Here is an 18,438-nt window from a genome sequence, read left to right on the forward strand (position 1 = left end):
CATGTTGTAAATAGCATTTAATAACAGAGATAACATGTGTGATCTTACCTGGTCTGGGGAAGGGCGATGACCAGCATGCGGGGGTCCTCGGGCTGGTCCCCCGCGATGGTGGGGCGACGGGTGACGTGGATGTTGGGCATGGTGAGGGTGTTGGGGATGCTGAGGGTGCTGGGGGTGCTGGGGGTGCTGAGGGTGTGGATGTTGGGGGTGTGGCCCCTGTTGCGGAGGTCCGTGTGGGTGCTGAGGGTGAGGGTGCTGCGGAGGCAGATGCCCATGTGGGTGCTGCTGAGGATGCTGGGGGTGCTGTTGGTGAGGGTGCTGGGGCTGTGGAGGGCGTGGGTGCTGTTGGTGCTGGGGAGGTGGCTGAGGGTGCTGAGGATGTTGCTGGTGAGGAGGGTGAGGGTACTGCATCTGTGGCTGCTGTGGGTGTGGGTGTTGCTGGGATGCCTGTGGGTGCTGTGGGTGTTGCAGGTGCTGTGGGTGCTGTTGGTGTTGCGGATGTTGCGGGTGCGGGGCGTGTGGATATGGAGTCTGTTGAGGGTGGGGAGCGTGGGAATACTGGGGCTGGGGCTGAGGTGGAGCATGTGGGGGCTGAGACTGGGGGTGGTGAGGAGCATGTGGATGATATTGCTCGTCTTCATAGTTGTCGGCTATCAGCTTCATTCTGCTTTGTGTCTGTAGGAGGAGGGCAGAGGTCAGTGCATGACGCTCTGCAGTTGGCAGAAGTGAGGAGACTGCACACTTGCAGTACATGGCAGCAACTTGTCAGTAACAAAGTAACTGTCGCTGTCCTAATTCATAACATAAAAATCAGGTTGTATTAAATAAGGCTTAAAACTACTGATTAAGATGAGCAACAACTCTCACCTCCTACTGGCAGTTAGAAAGAATGTATAACTCTTAGACACATTTACAATGGCTTTAGGCCTAGAGGCTTCCTCCATTCTTTATATACCGTCTGTGGTTAAACTACAGTACGATTCCAGGTGACCATCCACTGTTCAAGGATCAGTTTATGTGCTTCCAAGGTGACATAAGGCAAAAACTAGAGACAGAAAAGTGGCCAGATTGCCTCTGCCAGAATTTTACGTGTGTAAATCATACTAGAGCTGTACGCTTTAAAATTTGAGTTAGCTTAAAATAAAAAAAAATTAAAAAACGGAATATTTGAGACTGCTGCAAAACTGAAGTCTTGGAGGCACAGACTTCTTATTCAACTCTGATGTTTACGGCCACAAATTATTTGCAAATTGAGATGATAATGACATCACTTCATTTTAGTACTAGTCTGGAATTAACAAAGACTTAAGAAATAAAAGCAGAAAAATGACTCTGAACTTGCAAAGTGGTCATGCAGTGATAACCTTGTAGAAAATTGTTTAGCTGACTTGTACAGCTACATTTTTTATATTGGCAACAAGCATCGGCAGAGAGAAATTTCCTTGGAAGTATGCTGCAGTACTAACATGTTGTTTGAGCTGGTGCATCAGTTTGTCCCGCTCCCTCTTGAGGGCTAGCACCTCCTCCTGGGTCTTCTTTTTATTCGAGGCAGACAGTTCCAGCAGTGCAATATTAGCATCTTTCTCACTAATTGCTGCCAGCAGAGCTTGTTGTCTGAAAGAAAAACAACATAAAACACTACAGTAGTATCTCCAGAAAGATTTAGCTATCAGATAGAAGGCCTCACATTTGACTCTAGAATACTTTGATATACAGAGGTACTCATGATCGACTCAGTGATTACAAGGTGCTCAGACCCTGCGACTGAAAAACAAGCCAAAATCATCACCCCACCAACACTGTGCTTTAACAGGGTATGAGGTGTTTGTACTGATATGTTGTGTTTGGTTTTTGTCAAACTTTGTGCTAATTATTATTAGCAAACATCGCCACATTGATCTCATTTGTCCAGGACAGTTTTTTCTTAAGATGCACTTTTACGATGTGTGCTACCATGTTCTTCTGGCTCTCCCATACAAGCCAAACTGTCATGAACTTCAACATTTAACAAGCTAACCAAGGCATGTAGAGTCTGAGATTTTGTGTTTTTTTCTGCAATTTCTCTGGACATTATCTGGCCTCAGGGTGAATGTGCAGCACATATTGACTTTTGGGTAGATTTAAGGAGCTTGGGAAGAAAAATTATTGGACTATTTTAAGTTTCTTGAAGAGGTTTCACTTCAGAGAAGCTTCTTCAGTTCTAAGACCAAATGGTGGAGAGCCCCAGGTATTCCCTAGTGGGAGTTGTCCCTTTAAAAAAAACTGGGACTCTCCACCATTTGGTCTTAGAACTGAAGCTTCCTGGATGAGAAGTGAAACCTCTTCAAGAAACTTAGATTACAATGACCTGGATGACTGAGAACCTACACAGACATTTTGGGTAGATTGGCTACTGTTTTGAATATCAGTGTGACCATCGTGGTGGATTTCAGATTACTTTTTGTTCTGATAATGAAATCAAATTTCAATTTAGCAGTGCTATGTCGGCTGTCTTCTCATAAAGACGGTGGGGAAGGACAAAAACAAATGAACTGGATTACATTTTGAGAAAAGAAATTAATCCAAGGCTTAATTACAAGAACATTTTTTAAAAAAGGAGGTTGAAAATGTAGACCGCCAATCTGATTTTTGCTAACAGCAAATCTCAGAAAACACTAACTTCATTTCAAGGATCTCCTCCAGCTGTTTCCTGCGTTCTTGTCTCATGTTGGTGAGGTGAGTGTCCCTCTCCTGTAAAGACTGCTGTGTGGAGGAGAGACGCTGCTTGGTGGCATCCAGCTCTTGCCTCGTCCTTTCTAGCGTGTTCATTAGCTCCTCCAACTGACGTTTGGGAAAACAAGGACATATATCTCATTAGGTAATTATTAAACTGTGTATCATCAGGGGTAATTTTTTTTTTATTAGGGTACATCACCTTCAAGTGGTGACCACCATCTATGGAGCTGTCCTTACGAGGGTCCTGTCCCAAGCCTTTCTTGTCACCTTGCAGCCCCAGTTTGATGTTTGAACCCTTTTTAGCTTGATCTTTACCCCCTTGTCTGCAAAACCACAAAATTTGTGCATTTCCATTAAAAGTCAGTAGAGTTATATGAAAAATATGTAGACTTATGAAATGGGTGCATTTTATACCCAAAACCACAACAAAAATGTGAAACACAAAACAAGCAAAGCCAGTACAGCAATGGGCGATCATGTCAAGTGCATTTTGAATGTATTCAGTTTCAAAATAGTACCGCTTATGAGATCACCAGGACAACAACAAAACATGAGCATCACAGATGTAGCGATAGCTTCATGTTAATTGCATTGCTGAGATAAATCACAGGTTTAAGCACCAGTGTTAGGATGGAGTTAGGAAGAAATGGGGATGTAATGGGAGCAGGGTCATTACTTACCTGGGAGCTAGACTGCAGATGGGGAAAGGAAAAGGCAGAAGACAAGGGGTTGATGGAACGAGTGAAGTAGACATTGGAAGCAGGAAATAAGAGAACACACAGGAAAGTAAAAAACAAACAAAACAGACACATTAGAACCAGAACATAAAGAAACAATCACAAGAAAAAAGTACAGTGAACCCAGAGGAGATCACGCTGTGTTCATTGCTCATCCAACAACATGGAAAATTACAAACACGCCTGTGGCAGTCACTGCTCTGCAGCCTGACACAGCTAATGCAGGATGCACCTTCTCTGAAAACAAGGGCCCATGTGCATCTTCTGCCAAGCCTGGAAGTGGCAGACATGCATTTAGTCAGGCAAAAGTTAGCCGGGCAAAAATAAGAGGAGAGGACAGGTTGGAGAGTCGAGCAAAAGGAGAGGAAGCCAACGGTGGTTTGATCAAGTGGGCAAGAAGGGAGCTAGTGGGAGAATCAGTTATGGATGCAGGGTTGTTCAGACAGAAAAGACCTGACTGAACTGACACACTTCAGGACTGAGGGCTCAGTCCAGACCCTACCTACTACAGCACCCCACACTGAGCGCGTGTAGACGTGGAGCACAGCAGCTCTATTCATGCAGGCCACTAGGGCTGATCTTTTCCTTTAGTATCTCGTAGAGCAAGCTAGGCAGGGCACGTGGGGGCAGGTTGGGATGGAAAGCAGGAAGAAGGGGGCACTAGAAAATAGGGTCTGTTAGGTGGTGTTAATGGGATATGAGGGTGCAAGGGTGGCTGGGTCACAGAGGGTGACTTGGGGTGAGGCGAGCAGATGGGTGGCTGGAATGAGAAGGGGAAGCGTGCTCGTGGCAACAGCAAACATTAGCTGAGGGCAGACACTTATACAATAAGCTACTACAAACAACCAACGCCACAAAAAGACACAAAAGGGTGTATATTTGTGTGTCTTAAAGTGTGTTAGCAGGAAGCTATTTCCACAAGAACACAAGGAAGTATAGCAAGTTCAAATAAAATGTAAAAAAAGTAAAGAAGTCAAAGCAAGTGGGTAAATCACACCAAGTTCTATAGATAAAGGTGCTGATGCGTGCATTATTTGCAGTATTATTAGTATTAAAACATTTACAGTATATACAATGCGTTTTTAGTTAGGGTTACAAATTACAAAACATTTGCTTATAAAACTGCAATTTTTATATTGACAGTTTGCTGCAACACCGGTGTGACTGAATTTACTGTGTGACTTTACCAAGCATCACCACAGAAACACGCCAAAACAGTAAAAAATGAGTGTAGCATGTGGTGCAAATAAATGGCAAGCAATATATGCCTATCTGGACATATATTCACAACATTATGACCTGATGATTTGCATTTATATGAAGTACAACCCTTGATCTTTAAGGTTTGAACTTCATATTTGCTTAAAATTTCACATGGCTGTTTAATTTGCTGTGATTGCTCATGCAGCAAAATATTTGTGGACTTTTTTCCCACTTTACATCATCAGTGCACAGATAAATGAGTTTTAATGATGACTGCTGCCCCCAAAATAAACATGCAACACAAACTCCTTCTCCCTTACACGTGTATACATGCACACGTGCACACACACACACACACGCGCGTAGAAAAGCTCCTTAAATGATCAAAAAGCAGTCACGGACACAGATGCAGACTAGAAAGCAAAAACATTCTAAAGAAATGAAATCAAAATGAATCCAGGGATCTTTGTATCATGTACGCGAATAAAATAATGGCACCACGGACTAAAAACAGACTGTGTAACTCTGATACAAAGATTTTTGAATCCTTCAAACAGCAGGCAGACCCAGGTACACAGGTGAAACCAGATGCAGTTGCGGCAGTCGCAGTCGGAGACTTTAACCACGCAGCCAAGCCTTAAGTGCCAGGGCAGAGCACTCACTTTCCCAGGAAATCCCACACCATGCCCCCTATCTGCTGGGGAGCAGTGGACACAGAAGGGAGCGGGTCAGGGGGAGCTCTGCCACCGGGACGAGGGGTGGGGCGGGGGGCGGGGGGAGGGGGGCTGGTGTCAAAACAGAGAAAGATTTGCAAGGGAGATGAAGAAAAGATTTTGAAAAATCAGAATCAGATTTCAGAACAGAAGAGAAGTAGGTTGAAAGTTGATTCATGGCCAGGGGTAAAGAGAGGGGCAGGTGAGCATGGTACAGAAGAGAGAGAGGGAAATGGGACGGAGAAAAGTGGGTAAAGATGGCAAAAAAAAGGACAAGAAGACGCAATTAATCAAACACCACTAACAAAGTATCACGACATTAATCCTATAATGATCTGAGAAGGGAGTATATAAGTGTCTTTAACACTAAGCAGTGGCAGGGGAGAAGGGCTGTGTGGTCCTCATGCAGATCAACCAATCCCTATTAGTCTCATCCGTCTGAATCCTGTCCAGGTAAAGGACGATGATCTCCTTCATTAGACAAACCAAAGTGCAAATAAACTTGCAGTACTGCTCCCAGGAGAGAACCAGAGAGGCCACCTGCTTTATTTCTGCACTCCATTAACTGGACTCAGATGACCTCTTCCGAAAGAGAAGTGGCTGAGTGGAGCATTGCTGATATTTATAAACAAAACCTAAACGTGTAAATCAAAACTGTGTGTACAGAGCACATTATCCAATACCATCGAGTGCAGTGCAGTATGAGAACATCACAACTGAACATAACATGGAAACACTATGAAAATGTGCAAAGAGCCACATGGACATTTGCCCAGCATACACCGAACACAGAGAACTGTAAAGCTGACAAACAGATGCATCCAGATCAAGAATAGACTGCTCAGAGCTACTCAGCACAAACAGTGGCACACTGTATTGCTTATGGTAATACCATTAGAGAGTTGGGTAACCTAAATTACAAAATAAACTGATTTATCTGAAGATAAATGGGGTTTTGTTTGCGATATAGAGAGTAGCAGATTTAAAACCATCTCTTTATGCCGGGTTACTTGTTATGATGTGAAACAAGCCACAGAAAAATATTTATTTTTTGTATCATACACAACGTTTTGAGCATTTTGGCCTTGGCCATTTTTTTCTCTTTTCTTTTTTAGTAACATAAAGGGGGACTTCCACTTTTCACGTATAATTTTACTTCCAGCAGACCTGTTCTCTATTTGGGACGCTAATTTACAAAATTTATCTCATGTTGTATCTTATATGAGCTAAAACTAATAAAACAGACAATAAACTCATAAAGAAAATGTCATTTTCATGAGGCCCTTTTCTCATGCAGTCCTTTACAAATGGATTTCTTTTTGAATTGGCCAACAGAAAGAATGGTGATTTAAGAAACACCTTTATTAGTGTCCTAAACCTGCTACATCCATCTTTTCTATATACAGTCTATGATCATACATGAAATAAACACACCCTATGTATGTATTGATAAGTTTGTTTTTCCTTTTCTTTACTTGTTTTCTCCCATTTTTTGTGTTTTTATATTCCCTATATTTATATTGTATATAAATATATTGAAGCTAAGTAGAGAGCTAAAAAATAAACAAAGAATGGATGTATCAGGCATTTTCAGGCAAACATGTTAAATTACCTAAGAGGTTTGCTAAAATTGCAGGCAGGTATGCTAATTTTTATCTTCATAGATGTAACAATGGTCATAGAAAACAGAGTGTTTGTTAAAAGGGAAGCATTAAAGCAGTGCAGGCTAATATGCAGTCAGAATTAGTTACCTTTCCAACTCAGCAATTTTCTTGTCCTTATCATTCTTTTCGGTTTCCACCTCTCGCAGGATGTCCAGCAGTCTCTCCACCTCTGTCTGAGCCTTATTAGCTTCATCCTTGTAGTAGCTCACCTCCTTTTCCAGCAGTTTCACCCGGTCCACATACTCTGGGTTCCCTCTGGAGCCCGACTGCTGCTCCACTTCATGGGCTTTCTGCATCAACATGCCAAGAAAAGACAAATACAAACATGTACACGCCCAAAAACACACAGTTAACAAAAATAACAACCCAGTATCAACAAAAGTGTGAAGCGCAGAACGTTTTACTGTCAATGAAAGAGAGATACATACAGTACACTGTAGTCCATCAGTGACTTATATTATCTACGTCTCTTGCAGTGTCCCTGTACTTTCAAATGAATAAAGCCGAGGCAAATGTTGTGGATGAGGGCATCATTACTGGTACTGGCTCATTAGTTTTAACAAAGCTATTATTTAGCTCCAATTAAATGGTCCATTGAGACTCACTTCATGCACATGGAGTAGAATACAGGACTTCAGGATAGTCTGTGAGAGTTTTGTATGTCTGTGACAATAATAACAAATCATTATAGTTAAGCACTAAATTGATTCACTGGCTATCAAAATCAGAGGGCTAGTTTTTGGACAGCAAGGACATCTCTCCACTACAGTGGTACACAGCACCCTGGACAATACACAGCCACATATGTTAACACATATCGCAGAGTTACACAGAGCCATCCACCAAAACACTGCAGTGATCTTCAACCACGGCCGATACCTTCGCTAACAGCACCACACTGAGACAAAAGAGAAGCGTGGCAACACTGATACTGACAACATGCACAAAGGTCGACCAAGTCATGCAAACCCAACGAAGCTGCACAGTCTTTGCAATTGTCAGTCCAAAGAATGAAGAAAGAGAAGCAAGGGTGACCAAGTAAATCTGTTCTAACTGTCATATTTTATGCATGAGGAACGGTGCTAGAGTTTAGCTTAGAGGAGATATACATAATTTTATTTAAGACCCAATAATCCTAGTTGAAATTTATGAAAAATAACTACAACAGACAGTTATTGGACAACAAATTGCCCTCCATATGGCCCCTGCAAATATTGCAATGAACAGTATACTACAGAAGAGCATTTATAGGAGGCTATAGGAAGGAAGCACTTGATGATTTGAGGATTTTGCAGTTCAATTACTTTATTTATTTGAATGCATTCTGTGTTTTTATTCTGTTTTCCTTATCTATAACATTTGTTTAAGAACCTCTGAAATTGCCAAGATTCACAAAATACACAAAAGTGGATCAAGTTGGGGGGATGTCAATATTATAATTCACTGTCAAATAGTTTGATATTTTTTGAGGATTTTCACAGAGATGCTAAAACACACTGAACTGAAATGCTGTGCTAAAAATGTAATATTTAGACATAATTCAATGACAAATATGTATTAAAGAAAGGTTTGTTCACTCTGTTTGCCTCTTTAAATTTTTTTCACTGGTTATAAGTGCACCAAATATGAGGAAACTTGAATGCCATGTCCTGTGACTTCAATTGCATAAAGTCTCTGAAAGTCCAATGAAAAGTTTACTATTAATTTGTCATATTCCCCACATGAGCTTCTATGACAAAACACACGTGTGCTGCATTTGAGGTCAGTGTAACCTGTACAATTCAGTGAATGTATGGGTTCCTGTTGCCACACAACTTCCCAGATGAGGCCTTAGTGACTAAAAACATTACCATTAAATTTAGCTATAGATACAAAATTTTACATAAATGTAAAATTTGTTACATTTAAATGTTTTTTTTGTGCTGTGGAAGAATATGACAGTTTATTAAGTATAACCACCGAAAAAACTATCTACAAAGCCAAAACTTAAAAAAACAACAACAACTTCACACATAGTTAAAGCTAATGCAGTCTAACAGTCCTGCAATTAATCCCAGGTGTGTCCTTACATGACACAGTGTAATGAGGCTATACTAAATCATAGGAAGACTTTTACATGTAAAATGTAATTACAACAAAGGGCAATAAACAGCTGTATAAAATTAACCCTCATAACGACAGAATTTATTGCAAGATTGTTGTTTTAGTTTGAGCTACATATACTTAATAAAATGGCAGAAGAATCTATATTGAGCACGTTCCAGCAGACTAAGTAAGCCTTCGGTTCTACATATATGCAGCACCAGTTTCACCACATATCACAAACAGTTACAGGATGAGCACAGTGCACAGGACTCTGACTGCAGCTCATTATATCAGTACAGTGCAATGAACAACATGCATCCTGGGTGGGTGAAAGCAGGACCTGTGCTGGGGTTTGGCACGATCACCATCTAGCATATTTCAAGGAAGTTATCAGTGTCCTCATGCTTTCAATATGTGCCTCAGAGAGCTCAGGAGAGGGACTTACAGGAGTGTTCATGTGACTGAATAGCTGCTCAGCTTGCTACATTGCAAACAGAGGGTTTGAGGAAGGAACAGGAGGGAGACGGGGGAGTCCCGGGAGAGTAAATGTCAGGATTGAGTTTGAGCCAAAGAGAGAACAGCAGGATCAGACATGGTACAATACATGTTTGACAGATAAGTAACATAGTACACATGTTGTTAGGCTAACGGCAACACAACAGAGACAAACACAGAGGAAGAGATGATACAGCGATAGTCTCAAGAAGGAGAAGAAGAAGGCAAAGAGGGATATTTAATGACTGCCTGCTACTTGCAACACCCTTAAAAAGCATGGCTGCCTGTTACAGGAGACAAAGCACGATGGCAGCCATTAGCCTAATGAAGTGTGCTTTATATAAGGTCTGTTCACATTTCTTGTTCAGGTCCAAAGAAACAGCCTAATGAAGGATAACATGTTCTCAGAAGTGAGACCTCAGTATTCTTGTTTCTTTACTGCTACTTTAATTTTTAAATGGGACAGAGCTGTCTTCACTAAATAATCTGTGATCATACTTAATCTTCCCTCAATGACACAGGCCAAGATCAGACCAGCAGGAAAATATGAACAGAGAAAATACACTGCACGTTAATTTGGCCAATCATTTCTACAAAAGGAAAGTAGCCTTTTTTTCTTATGTCTGTAACTGCTTAACAGTCTCCACTAAAGTGGTCCCTGAATTCACAATGAGCTCATTCCTTTCTTCGCAGTGGACACTCAGCTCTGGCTTCTTATCTACAATTCAGTGCAATTAAAGAGAGACATTGCTGCAGTCTTCATTCAGAGTACAGAAGCTCTCTGCAATTCAGACAAAGAGACATCCATAGAAAATGTTGCCGTACTGACTGCTAAAATGGTCAGCTTTCATCCAGACATTTCTGAAATCATCAGCGGAAAGTCATCATTTATATATGACCTTCAGTAAGAGTAGCATTAGGCTCATTTTTAAGTTCTTTCTTCACAGTGGATCACTGATAGCAAAACAGTGTTAACCAGTGTTAAAGTCCAGAACATGGCTGCTGTCAAGCTGTTAAACACAGGTTTCCTGAGCACATGAAATTGCTTAACTTTATATAGAGATTGAATAGTACAATCAAAAGCTTAGCAGCAGCTCCAACATGAAACTTGTTGCGGTGTCGTTTTCCCAACACGTGCAAACTTGTATGAGTCTGTGTGGTGTAATGCTAGCTTTACTACACTGTTTGACCCCAATTCAGGATTTCCGACTTTTCCACCTTTACTTGATTTCCCTCTAACTGAAGCACAACAGATCTTTAAAACCAAAAAAACTGGATAATTAGGATTGGCTGCAAAAAGTAACTGTGTAAAAATGAGCATTAGATAAGCCGTCTTTTAATATAGATGGCTGTGGGAACCATAATCTGTAATTACTTCTTTCAAAACAACCTGCTGAAAAATTCTCTACAGGTTAAAAACTGTGAATTGCTCGTCTCTTAAAATCTAAATTAAAATTTTGCATTATAGTGTGCGAGGTGATTCGGTGGTGAGAGATGCACACCTACCTTCTGTAACTGTGTCTCCAACTTACTACATTCCTCTTTTTTCTGCTCAATTGCAATCTCCAGTGACTTGAGCTTTGAATCCTTCTTGAGGCCAGAGGATGCCAGGGATGATGCGTGTTCTTTCAGATCGATGAGACTGGACTGCAGGTGAGTAGTCAGGACAGACGGTTAGCAGCGCTTCAAACCAGGCAGGCCAGCAGAGTGCCAGCATGTGCAACAAAGTTACAGCACCTGAGGCGACTGCTTAAATGGCACCTAAAGCCCTACTGAAAGATAGTGTTTCAATATTTGCTGTGCATAAAAAAGGTGCATGCTCTGCAGCAAAGAGAAGGACACAGTCATGTGTACACAGCCCTGTAGCCTTATAGAGAAAATCTCTTTGCTCACTGACCTCCTTTTCTGTTAGTTCTATCTGCAGGCTGTTCACCTTCTCCTTCAATTCCTTGTTCTCTTTCTTATATGATTCCACTTCTTCCAGTCGTTCTCTGTCTTCTCTCTCCCTTTGGTCCTTCAAACGCTCAATAATCCTCTCCTAACACACAGAAGCACAAAGAATTAAAACTCTTCATATGACTGAACGGTTAAGAGTCTATATAAACATTAAACTGCTGAGATGTTCATTTAAGATTGTTCCAGCACAAATCAGAGATTTGTATCAGTTCATTCCTTTTAAAAAACAAATGTCTCTAGTTATGTGAAATTAATATCACACATGAAAAATACAGTTATTAAGAAATTAGACTAAAATTAAGCTAAAATGCTGAATCAAGCTAGATGCCGTGCCTGGAATTTTACCCCAGTGCTACTTTGTTATTTTTTCCTTGTATGTTTTTATAAGTAAAGATGTAATCATCAAAATCTGGTTACCTAAAAATTGAATAAAACACTAGTGCAGGAAAGAAATAATGATATCTAATGCAGCTAGAGGATTACATCAGCTGTTTCCTCAATTATACATAAATCTATGAACTGTAATAGAGTTACTACTGATATTTGGTGAGGTTCCACGATTTTTAGGAGGATTAAGAAAAGTCAAACCCGATGGAGCTTTTTAAAGCACCATGATGGGCTTCACAAACAGCCTTAGTGCAGAGAAGGGCACAGTCGCCCTGCTGCGACATGTGCCTTCATCTCTCTTCTTTGATATCAAGGAATGTAATAACAGAATGTAATAATAAATGTTTTAATATTTTATACTATTCACACTTCTTTCTGCACAAGTACAAATCTGATCTCGTCACAATTTCAGAAGTTCTGTACAATCACTCCACAGCAACTAGACGCAACTTGTAGTTGTTTAAAAAAAGAAGAAGAAGAAACAGAAAACAAGAATTTTTACTAACATGGTTCATTTAGAGGAAAGGTTTAACATATGTGGGAATTTCACCAGCTACCAGCTGACTAAGCTTAATATGAAGTCTGGAAATAAGAGGAAGCATTTCTGTTTGTGTCTCTTTAAATTCCCCTTATGAGGAACTCTAAAGTTCAAGTATCTATGACAACACCGAAGCTTACATTATTCTCTTTAAAGAGTGTAACTTTTACTAAATTAAATAAATAAATGTGTATTTATCTTCTCTTTTTCCTCACCCCCAGTCACAGCAGATAGCTTCTCTCTAATATTAGCGTACAACATAAAGCACTTTGAGGTGATTGTTGTTGAATTGGCACTATATAAATAAAATTGAATCGAACTGAATTTAATTGAACTGATGGCGAACATGCTCCTTTTCTACTCTGTGTGGCACTTGCAGTGTGTTCAAGTTTCACTAGAGCCCAGAGAGAAAATGTTGCAGACAAGTTGGAGCCACCCATACAAACGCTGGCAATGTGCCAATCTGCTAGTGACCAAAACAACCACAAGGAGGTTTTTGGTGCAGCATCCTCTTTGTGATCAGTATCACTTAGCGACAGCCAGCAACCATTTACCAGTCGGTCAGGGAATACAAGTTTGCTTAGGACCGTGTTACTGCGACCTAACAGAGATATAAAACGTCAGGAAAAAAGTTTGCTAATCTCAATTTCTTGTCGATAATGACGCTAATGTTTGGTCCTTGTGGTCTTCTTGAGAGCATACAAGAAAAAAAAGAGGTCATTCACATCCTGGATTTTGAATGAATGATTGTCTGAAAAAGTCACCTGGAATTCCTTCCAGTATATACATCCTTTTGATGATATGATAGTAACTACAAACAGATAAAGTGTCACAGTTCAGACAGTGTTACGGGTTCTGTGGTATAAGGGTGGCGTGATCTACCTTCTCTGACAGCGCCTCTTCCAGGGTGGCCAGGGCAGTGTCTGTGTTACTGGAGTCGGTCTGCAGAGACTTGACCCTGTCCTTGAGGTTCCCCAGCTGCTTGTCTTTGTCCCGCAGCTGCTCCTGCAGGTTCTCAATCTGACTCAGAAAAATAAGAAAAAACAAGGAGCAAAACACACAATAAAAAGCACGATCTCCAAACCAGCGCAACATTTAAAGTCGGTATATCTGCCATTTTTTAAGTCTCTGAAGCTTAACACACTACATAAGCAACAATGTACAATGTGAGAAGAAATACATCAAAAACTATAAGACCTTTAAGTTTTGAAAAGCAGAACTTAATGTAAACCTGAATTTAAACCAAACTGCTATCTGAGCAGTGCAGGACTGAATTAAGGTATTTTATTTATGATAAGACAGGAGAAAACAATGATTCATAATTAATAAAAATGATGAAACAGATAAAAGTGCAAAGATGAGAGAGAGAGAGAGAGAGAGAGAGAGAGAGAGAGAGAGAGAGAGAGAGAGGGGTGTGTGTGATCAGACACAAGAGAAGAAAAACAAAACGGGAGAGCAGGTCTGGGTGCGATATGGAGTAACACTCTGTGAGTATTTATAGCACACACAAATGAGAGCCAGTGAGGCAGAAATATCTTCTTGCTTGTCTTTCTGTGGGCATTTTCCCCTGAGAGCATGAGACTCTCTCACACTTCATGGACAGAGTAACCTCCCAGCTTTATATTTCCACAGAGCGACTGGTTTAGTCCAGGACACGGAAATGTGACAAAACAACCCACACAGTCGCTGTTCATTTCAAATTTGTGACTAAATCTGGAGTAATTAGACATGCCTCCACAATACAGTGTGTTGTAGACAAAAAAATAAACAATAACTCAAAAGCAGAGTAATGTGGACAAGCCAAAATTGTGGCTAAAGTGTATTTCCTCCCTAATGTTTCTACATGGTGAGGTCTTCTTTCCTTCCATTCTCACCTTTTTCTGCAGGACATTAATCTTTCTTTCTTTGACCTCAAGCATGTCCTTCATGTCCCTGATTTCTCCGGCGAGAGTACCCTTCTCCTCCGTCAGGTCCTGCAGCTGCTTGGTTTTCTTGTTCAAGAAGGACTCTTTCTCCTCCAGACGTAGACGTAAAGCGTCAACCTAAAGCACATTAATACATGTCAGAGGAAGCACACAAAGTGGACTAATTATCCCAAGTGTACCATTATAGTTAAAAGCACTTTGATTTAATAACTTATAGTAACCCTAAAGTAAAAAAGGTGCTGGATGAGTATTTATTAGGGAAGTATTTTAATAATTCACCACAGTTATTTATTTATTACTGCAGATCTGTGATGTTTTCTGGTCTATGAGCTGTGACAGTACACTGGGCAACAGTTTTTCATTGGTAGTGACCTAGGTTGCACTTCACTTACTACAAAGCTTTCAAAGCAAACACTCTGCTGATATGATTTGCTGTAATAAGCCTCGGGCCCAGGGCGAGCCTATTGTTTGCTCAGTTTGGCTAGGAGCTTGAGAATGTTTGTGAAGCGATGTATTGTTAAGTTAATTTATTGTACGTGTACAAATAAGTTGAGCTTGTTTTATTACCTCCGTTTGCAGGATGGCAGCACGTTGCTCCTTGGCAGTGAGAGACTCTTTGAGCACCTCGATATGCTGTTTGCAGTCTGAGTTCTGGTTGTTGAGGGTCTCTAGCTTCGTCTGCAGAGCCAGCAGTTCTGACTCTTTCTTTGACAACTCCTGCTTCAACTGGTCAATCTGTACATGAGAGGAAGCAGATCATTTTGACCCAACCGTTACGTGAGCAGTGTAACGATTTCACACTCACGAATGGCAACCGCGAGCTAGTCTGCACAGCTTTCGCACTATTTTCATCAACACGCTTCTCCCTCATTAAATATGCATTTGGGACTAACTCCCCTGCATTCATCATATATTATACATCATTTCTATTCATGATTGATGAAAAGAAGTCTAAAAATAGAAGAACAAAACTGTGGCTGGTCGCTTAATAAGGAGAGAAAACGTAAACACTCCAAAGACACGTACGCGTGAGCCCCAGAAAGTCACAGACACACACACCTTGACACTATCACAGGTTGTAGGTGGCTGTGCTTGAGTGTATGACTCTAACTCTGATATGCAAACACAACTTATCATCACGGACCGGTCGGAAAACAAGCAGCGGAAGTCAGTTCAACAAAAACAAAGCTTTCATTGTGGCTTATCTTATTTTAGACTTGTGTTTGTCTTGTGGCCACAGATTAATAAAGTGATGTACTTTTTATGTGTAATTAAGGAAGAAAAGTGTTTTCAAATGTTAAAGTATGCGTTTGCAAAGTTTGGATTTTTCCCCACTTTTGGCACGGAGCCTCTTTCAGATTTTTTGCCGACAGGGCACTTTGCTGTTCTCACTATGTGTTAAAGCAGCTCATTTATGTAACACAACATTTTTCAGTACTCTCTCTTCTGCACAGCTCTGTACCCTGAACATCATGCCTGCCATTTTATATTAAGCCATACTTTAACAGCATCAGATCTGCATGCACAGTGCAGTTAGTCTCTACCTTCGTCTTCATAAACTTAGAGTGGTTCTTGTAGACCTCCATCTGTTTGATTTCCTCTTCTCTGTCCTCTGTGTTCAGTAAGCCGTTTGCCTTCAGCATTTGAATCTCATCCTCCAGATCCCGAATGTTGCGTTCCAGAGAGGCAATTTTGGTGTCCTGCACACAAACACGCGGAGGAGACACACCTCAAAACCAGGACTGGCATGTCCAAAAGTTGCATGCTGCAAATAAATCTGAGCTAAAGAAAAGAGTCCAGGAAACAAATGGAGGGTAAAAGATTTAAAGAGAAATACAGACACAGAGACTGAAAGGGGGGGAGGAACTGAAAGATATAGTGAGATAAACCAAGAATGGAAAAAGCTCTTTGGTCTGACTGAGAGCAACTGCAGTATCTGTCGGTGAAATCAGAAGCGTTCTACTCAGCTCCGTGCGGCAGCTCGGAGGATTAATCACCATTGGGAAATATTGAGCGCACATCCAGTACGGCGAGATCAACCAGGACCGGAGAGAAATGCGCAGGGGGAAAGGAAGAAAAGTAACAAGCCGTAGCTTTTGCCGTAGATGCTTGCAGATCAATGCAGAATCCAGTCTCTAGACTGCGACTGTGAGTGCAGCTTTAGCTTCACGGCTTTTTAAATAAATAATACAACGTCTTTAAGATTAGCCATGGTCCATCTCCCTCTCCAGCAGAACATGGAGCAACCTTGTTGTTCTCTGTCTTTCTCTCTTTTTTTGTGTCCCTCCTTCTTCCCCTCTAGTGACTCTGAACTTATGAACTTATGGCCATTAGCAGGGGCAGTGATAGCCCGCTGCAGAGGAAGGTGGGAAATGTGATGAGGAATGATGAAGTACCAGACAAGGATCTGAGGGGTTAACGTCAATGTATGAGCACTGCACATTGTACATGCACTTCGCCCTGCTGCTGCACCTCAGCTCAGTCTCTGTGTTACGAGACGAACATCAATGAACTAACACTGCTGCAATCGAGACAAGACATCGTACCTTTAAAGAAGAGTGATTTTATTCCATCCACATGTAATCACTGGTACATCGACCTGGTCAGTAAATCTTGCTCTTTATTTCCCTTTCCCTGCCTCTGTATGCCTCTCTGTCTCTCTATCTCCCTGCATACTGGCCTCTCACTGTCATAAACAACCACACCTGTTTCCATGGCAGCAGCAGGCAGGCTATATACCGTGCACTGTCTCTGGTGAGTGAGGAGGAGAGGGTGGGAGGGATGTAGGGGAAGAGAGGGAGGGAGGATTATTCGTGCTTCCATCAGCATCAACACAGCAGTGGGAGAGAGGAGAGGGGGAGAGATGCAGGGTCTTCCTGCACAGCACAGGAGGAGAAAGGAGGCGGGACTTCCCCGCGCGCCGTATGAAAATCAACAGGATCCTAGAGCTTGCACATCACATGACTAGGCTGGGGCCTGCTCGGCACGGATCCAGTCGAGTGAGAGGGGCTGTGTCAGCTCAGCGATGATGTCATGATTTATTTTGAGGAAGTGATGTCAGGCCTCTGCAGTGAGGCTGGTGGTGTCTACAGTGGTTCATTGAATGAGCCTGATATCGCTAGTGTCACATCCAGCTGCTGTACAACATGCTTGTGTAAAGAGGGTGGGGTCCTTCATCCTAAAAGATTCTCCATATGGTATGTTTTGTGGAATTATTTACAATCCAAGATGCTTCTTGCTATCCTTTTATACACTTTTTTTTGCTATATTTCAGCTCAGTAGTTTTTCCTCAGTTCAGAAACCTTGAATGAAAATTTTAAAACAATGCTTTGGAGTCACAATACTCCCCTGCAAAAAAATGAAGCTGAAATGATAGAGCTGGAGTCTGGGATGTTTGCAAACAATCTGTCATGCAGAATAGAAAACATCTTGTCATGAAACTGGTGTGGCGTGTTACTGTCTGGGGTAGCTGGCCATCTGTCAAGCGAGCCACAACAGCTGAAATGTTAAACAGTAATATTGACTCTTGTTTATGTTTGCACAACTGCTTTGTGAGCAGTACGTGTGTGTGTGTGTGTTTGCTAGAGTGTGTCAGTGTGTTGATGATTGACTCAGCTGCCGACGATCACAATCACAACAATAGATTTGCCGGAACAGGTTTCCATTTAGACATGCAGTGGCAAACATGCTACAGCTGTGAATGTCAGTCAGTTAGGTAAATACAAAAATAACATCTGGCTTTAAACAGAAGCAGTGAAGCGTAGTTGATGATGGGCCCTGCTGTATGTGTTTATGCGCAGGCTGTATAGGAGTCTTACTTTCATCTCTATAATGGTCTGCAGGGCCTTAGTTTTACTTGGGTCCTGATGCAGTTGATTTCTTCTGTGCAGTTCCTTAAAAAAAAGACAACAATTTGTAGCAGCGGTACAGCAAAACCGATCGTGGTCTCCAATGAATAGCTAGATTATTAAAATTTCAAAAGCTCACCTCACAATGCATAAAAGCTTTATGCTTACACAT

At 41.4% G+C, this 18,438-nt stretch overlaps 1 protein-coding gene across 7 annotated transcripts in view; it reads right to left on the bottom strand.

The window, feature by feature from the left end:
• The window catches only part of erc2 (ELKS/RAB6-interacting/CAST family member 2), a 45,867-nt gene that overhangs the window by 793 nt on the left and 26,636 nt on the right, over positions 1-18,438 (bottom strand). For 3 of the 7 annotated variants that reach the window (XM_085274172.1, XM_085274170.1, XM_085274175.1), the window contains 14 exons: positions 18,237-18,311; positions 15,963-16,118; positions 14,986-15,153; positions 14,368-14,535; positions 13,376-13,513; positions 11,510-11,650; positions 11,119-11,259; positions 9,563-9,598; positions 7,120-7,322; positions 3,396-3,407; positions 2,915-3,038; positions 2,660-2,820; positions 1,467-1,614; positions 49-675 (listed from right to left, as the gene is read on the bottom strand). In XM_085274172.1, coding sequence (XP_085130298.1) covers positions 49-675; positions 1,467-1,614; positions 2,660-2,820; positions 2,915-3,038; positions 3,396-3,407; positions 7,120-7,322; positions 9,563-9,598; positions 11,119-11,259; positions 11,510-11,650; positions 13,376-13,513; positions 14,368-14,535; positions 14,986-15,153; positions 15,963-16,118; positions 18,237-18,311 — 2,298 coding nt within the window. Of the gene's footprint in view, positions 1-48; positions 676-1,466; positions 1,615-2,659; positions 2,821-2,914; positions 3,039-3,395; positions 3,408-5,317; positions 5,441-7,119; positions 7,323-9,562; positions 9,599-11,118; positions 11,260-11,509; positions 11,651-13,375; positions 13,514-14,367; positions 14,536-14,985; positions 15,154-15,962; positions 16,119-18,236; positions 18,312-18,438 lie in introns of all 7 variants that reach the window. The other 4 variants (XM_085274174.1, XM_085274173.1, XM_085274169.1 and 1 more) reach the window with 3 other exon arrangements.

The sequence above is a fragment of the Mchenga conophoros genome, linkage group LG5 (genome assembly GCF_057382185.1).
Source record: "Mchenga conophoros isolate Kocher_MC1m ecotype Shallow Benthic linkage group LG5, M_conophoros_male_GT1.1, whole genome shotgun sequence".
NCBI classification, from domain to species: Eukaryota; Metazoa; Chordata; class Actinopteri; order Cichliformes; family Cichlidae; genus Mchenga; species Mchenga conophoros.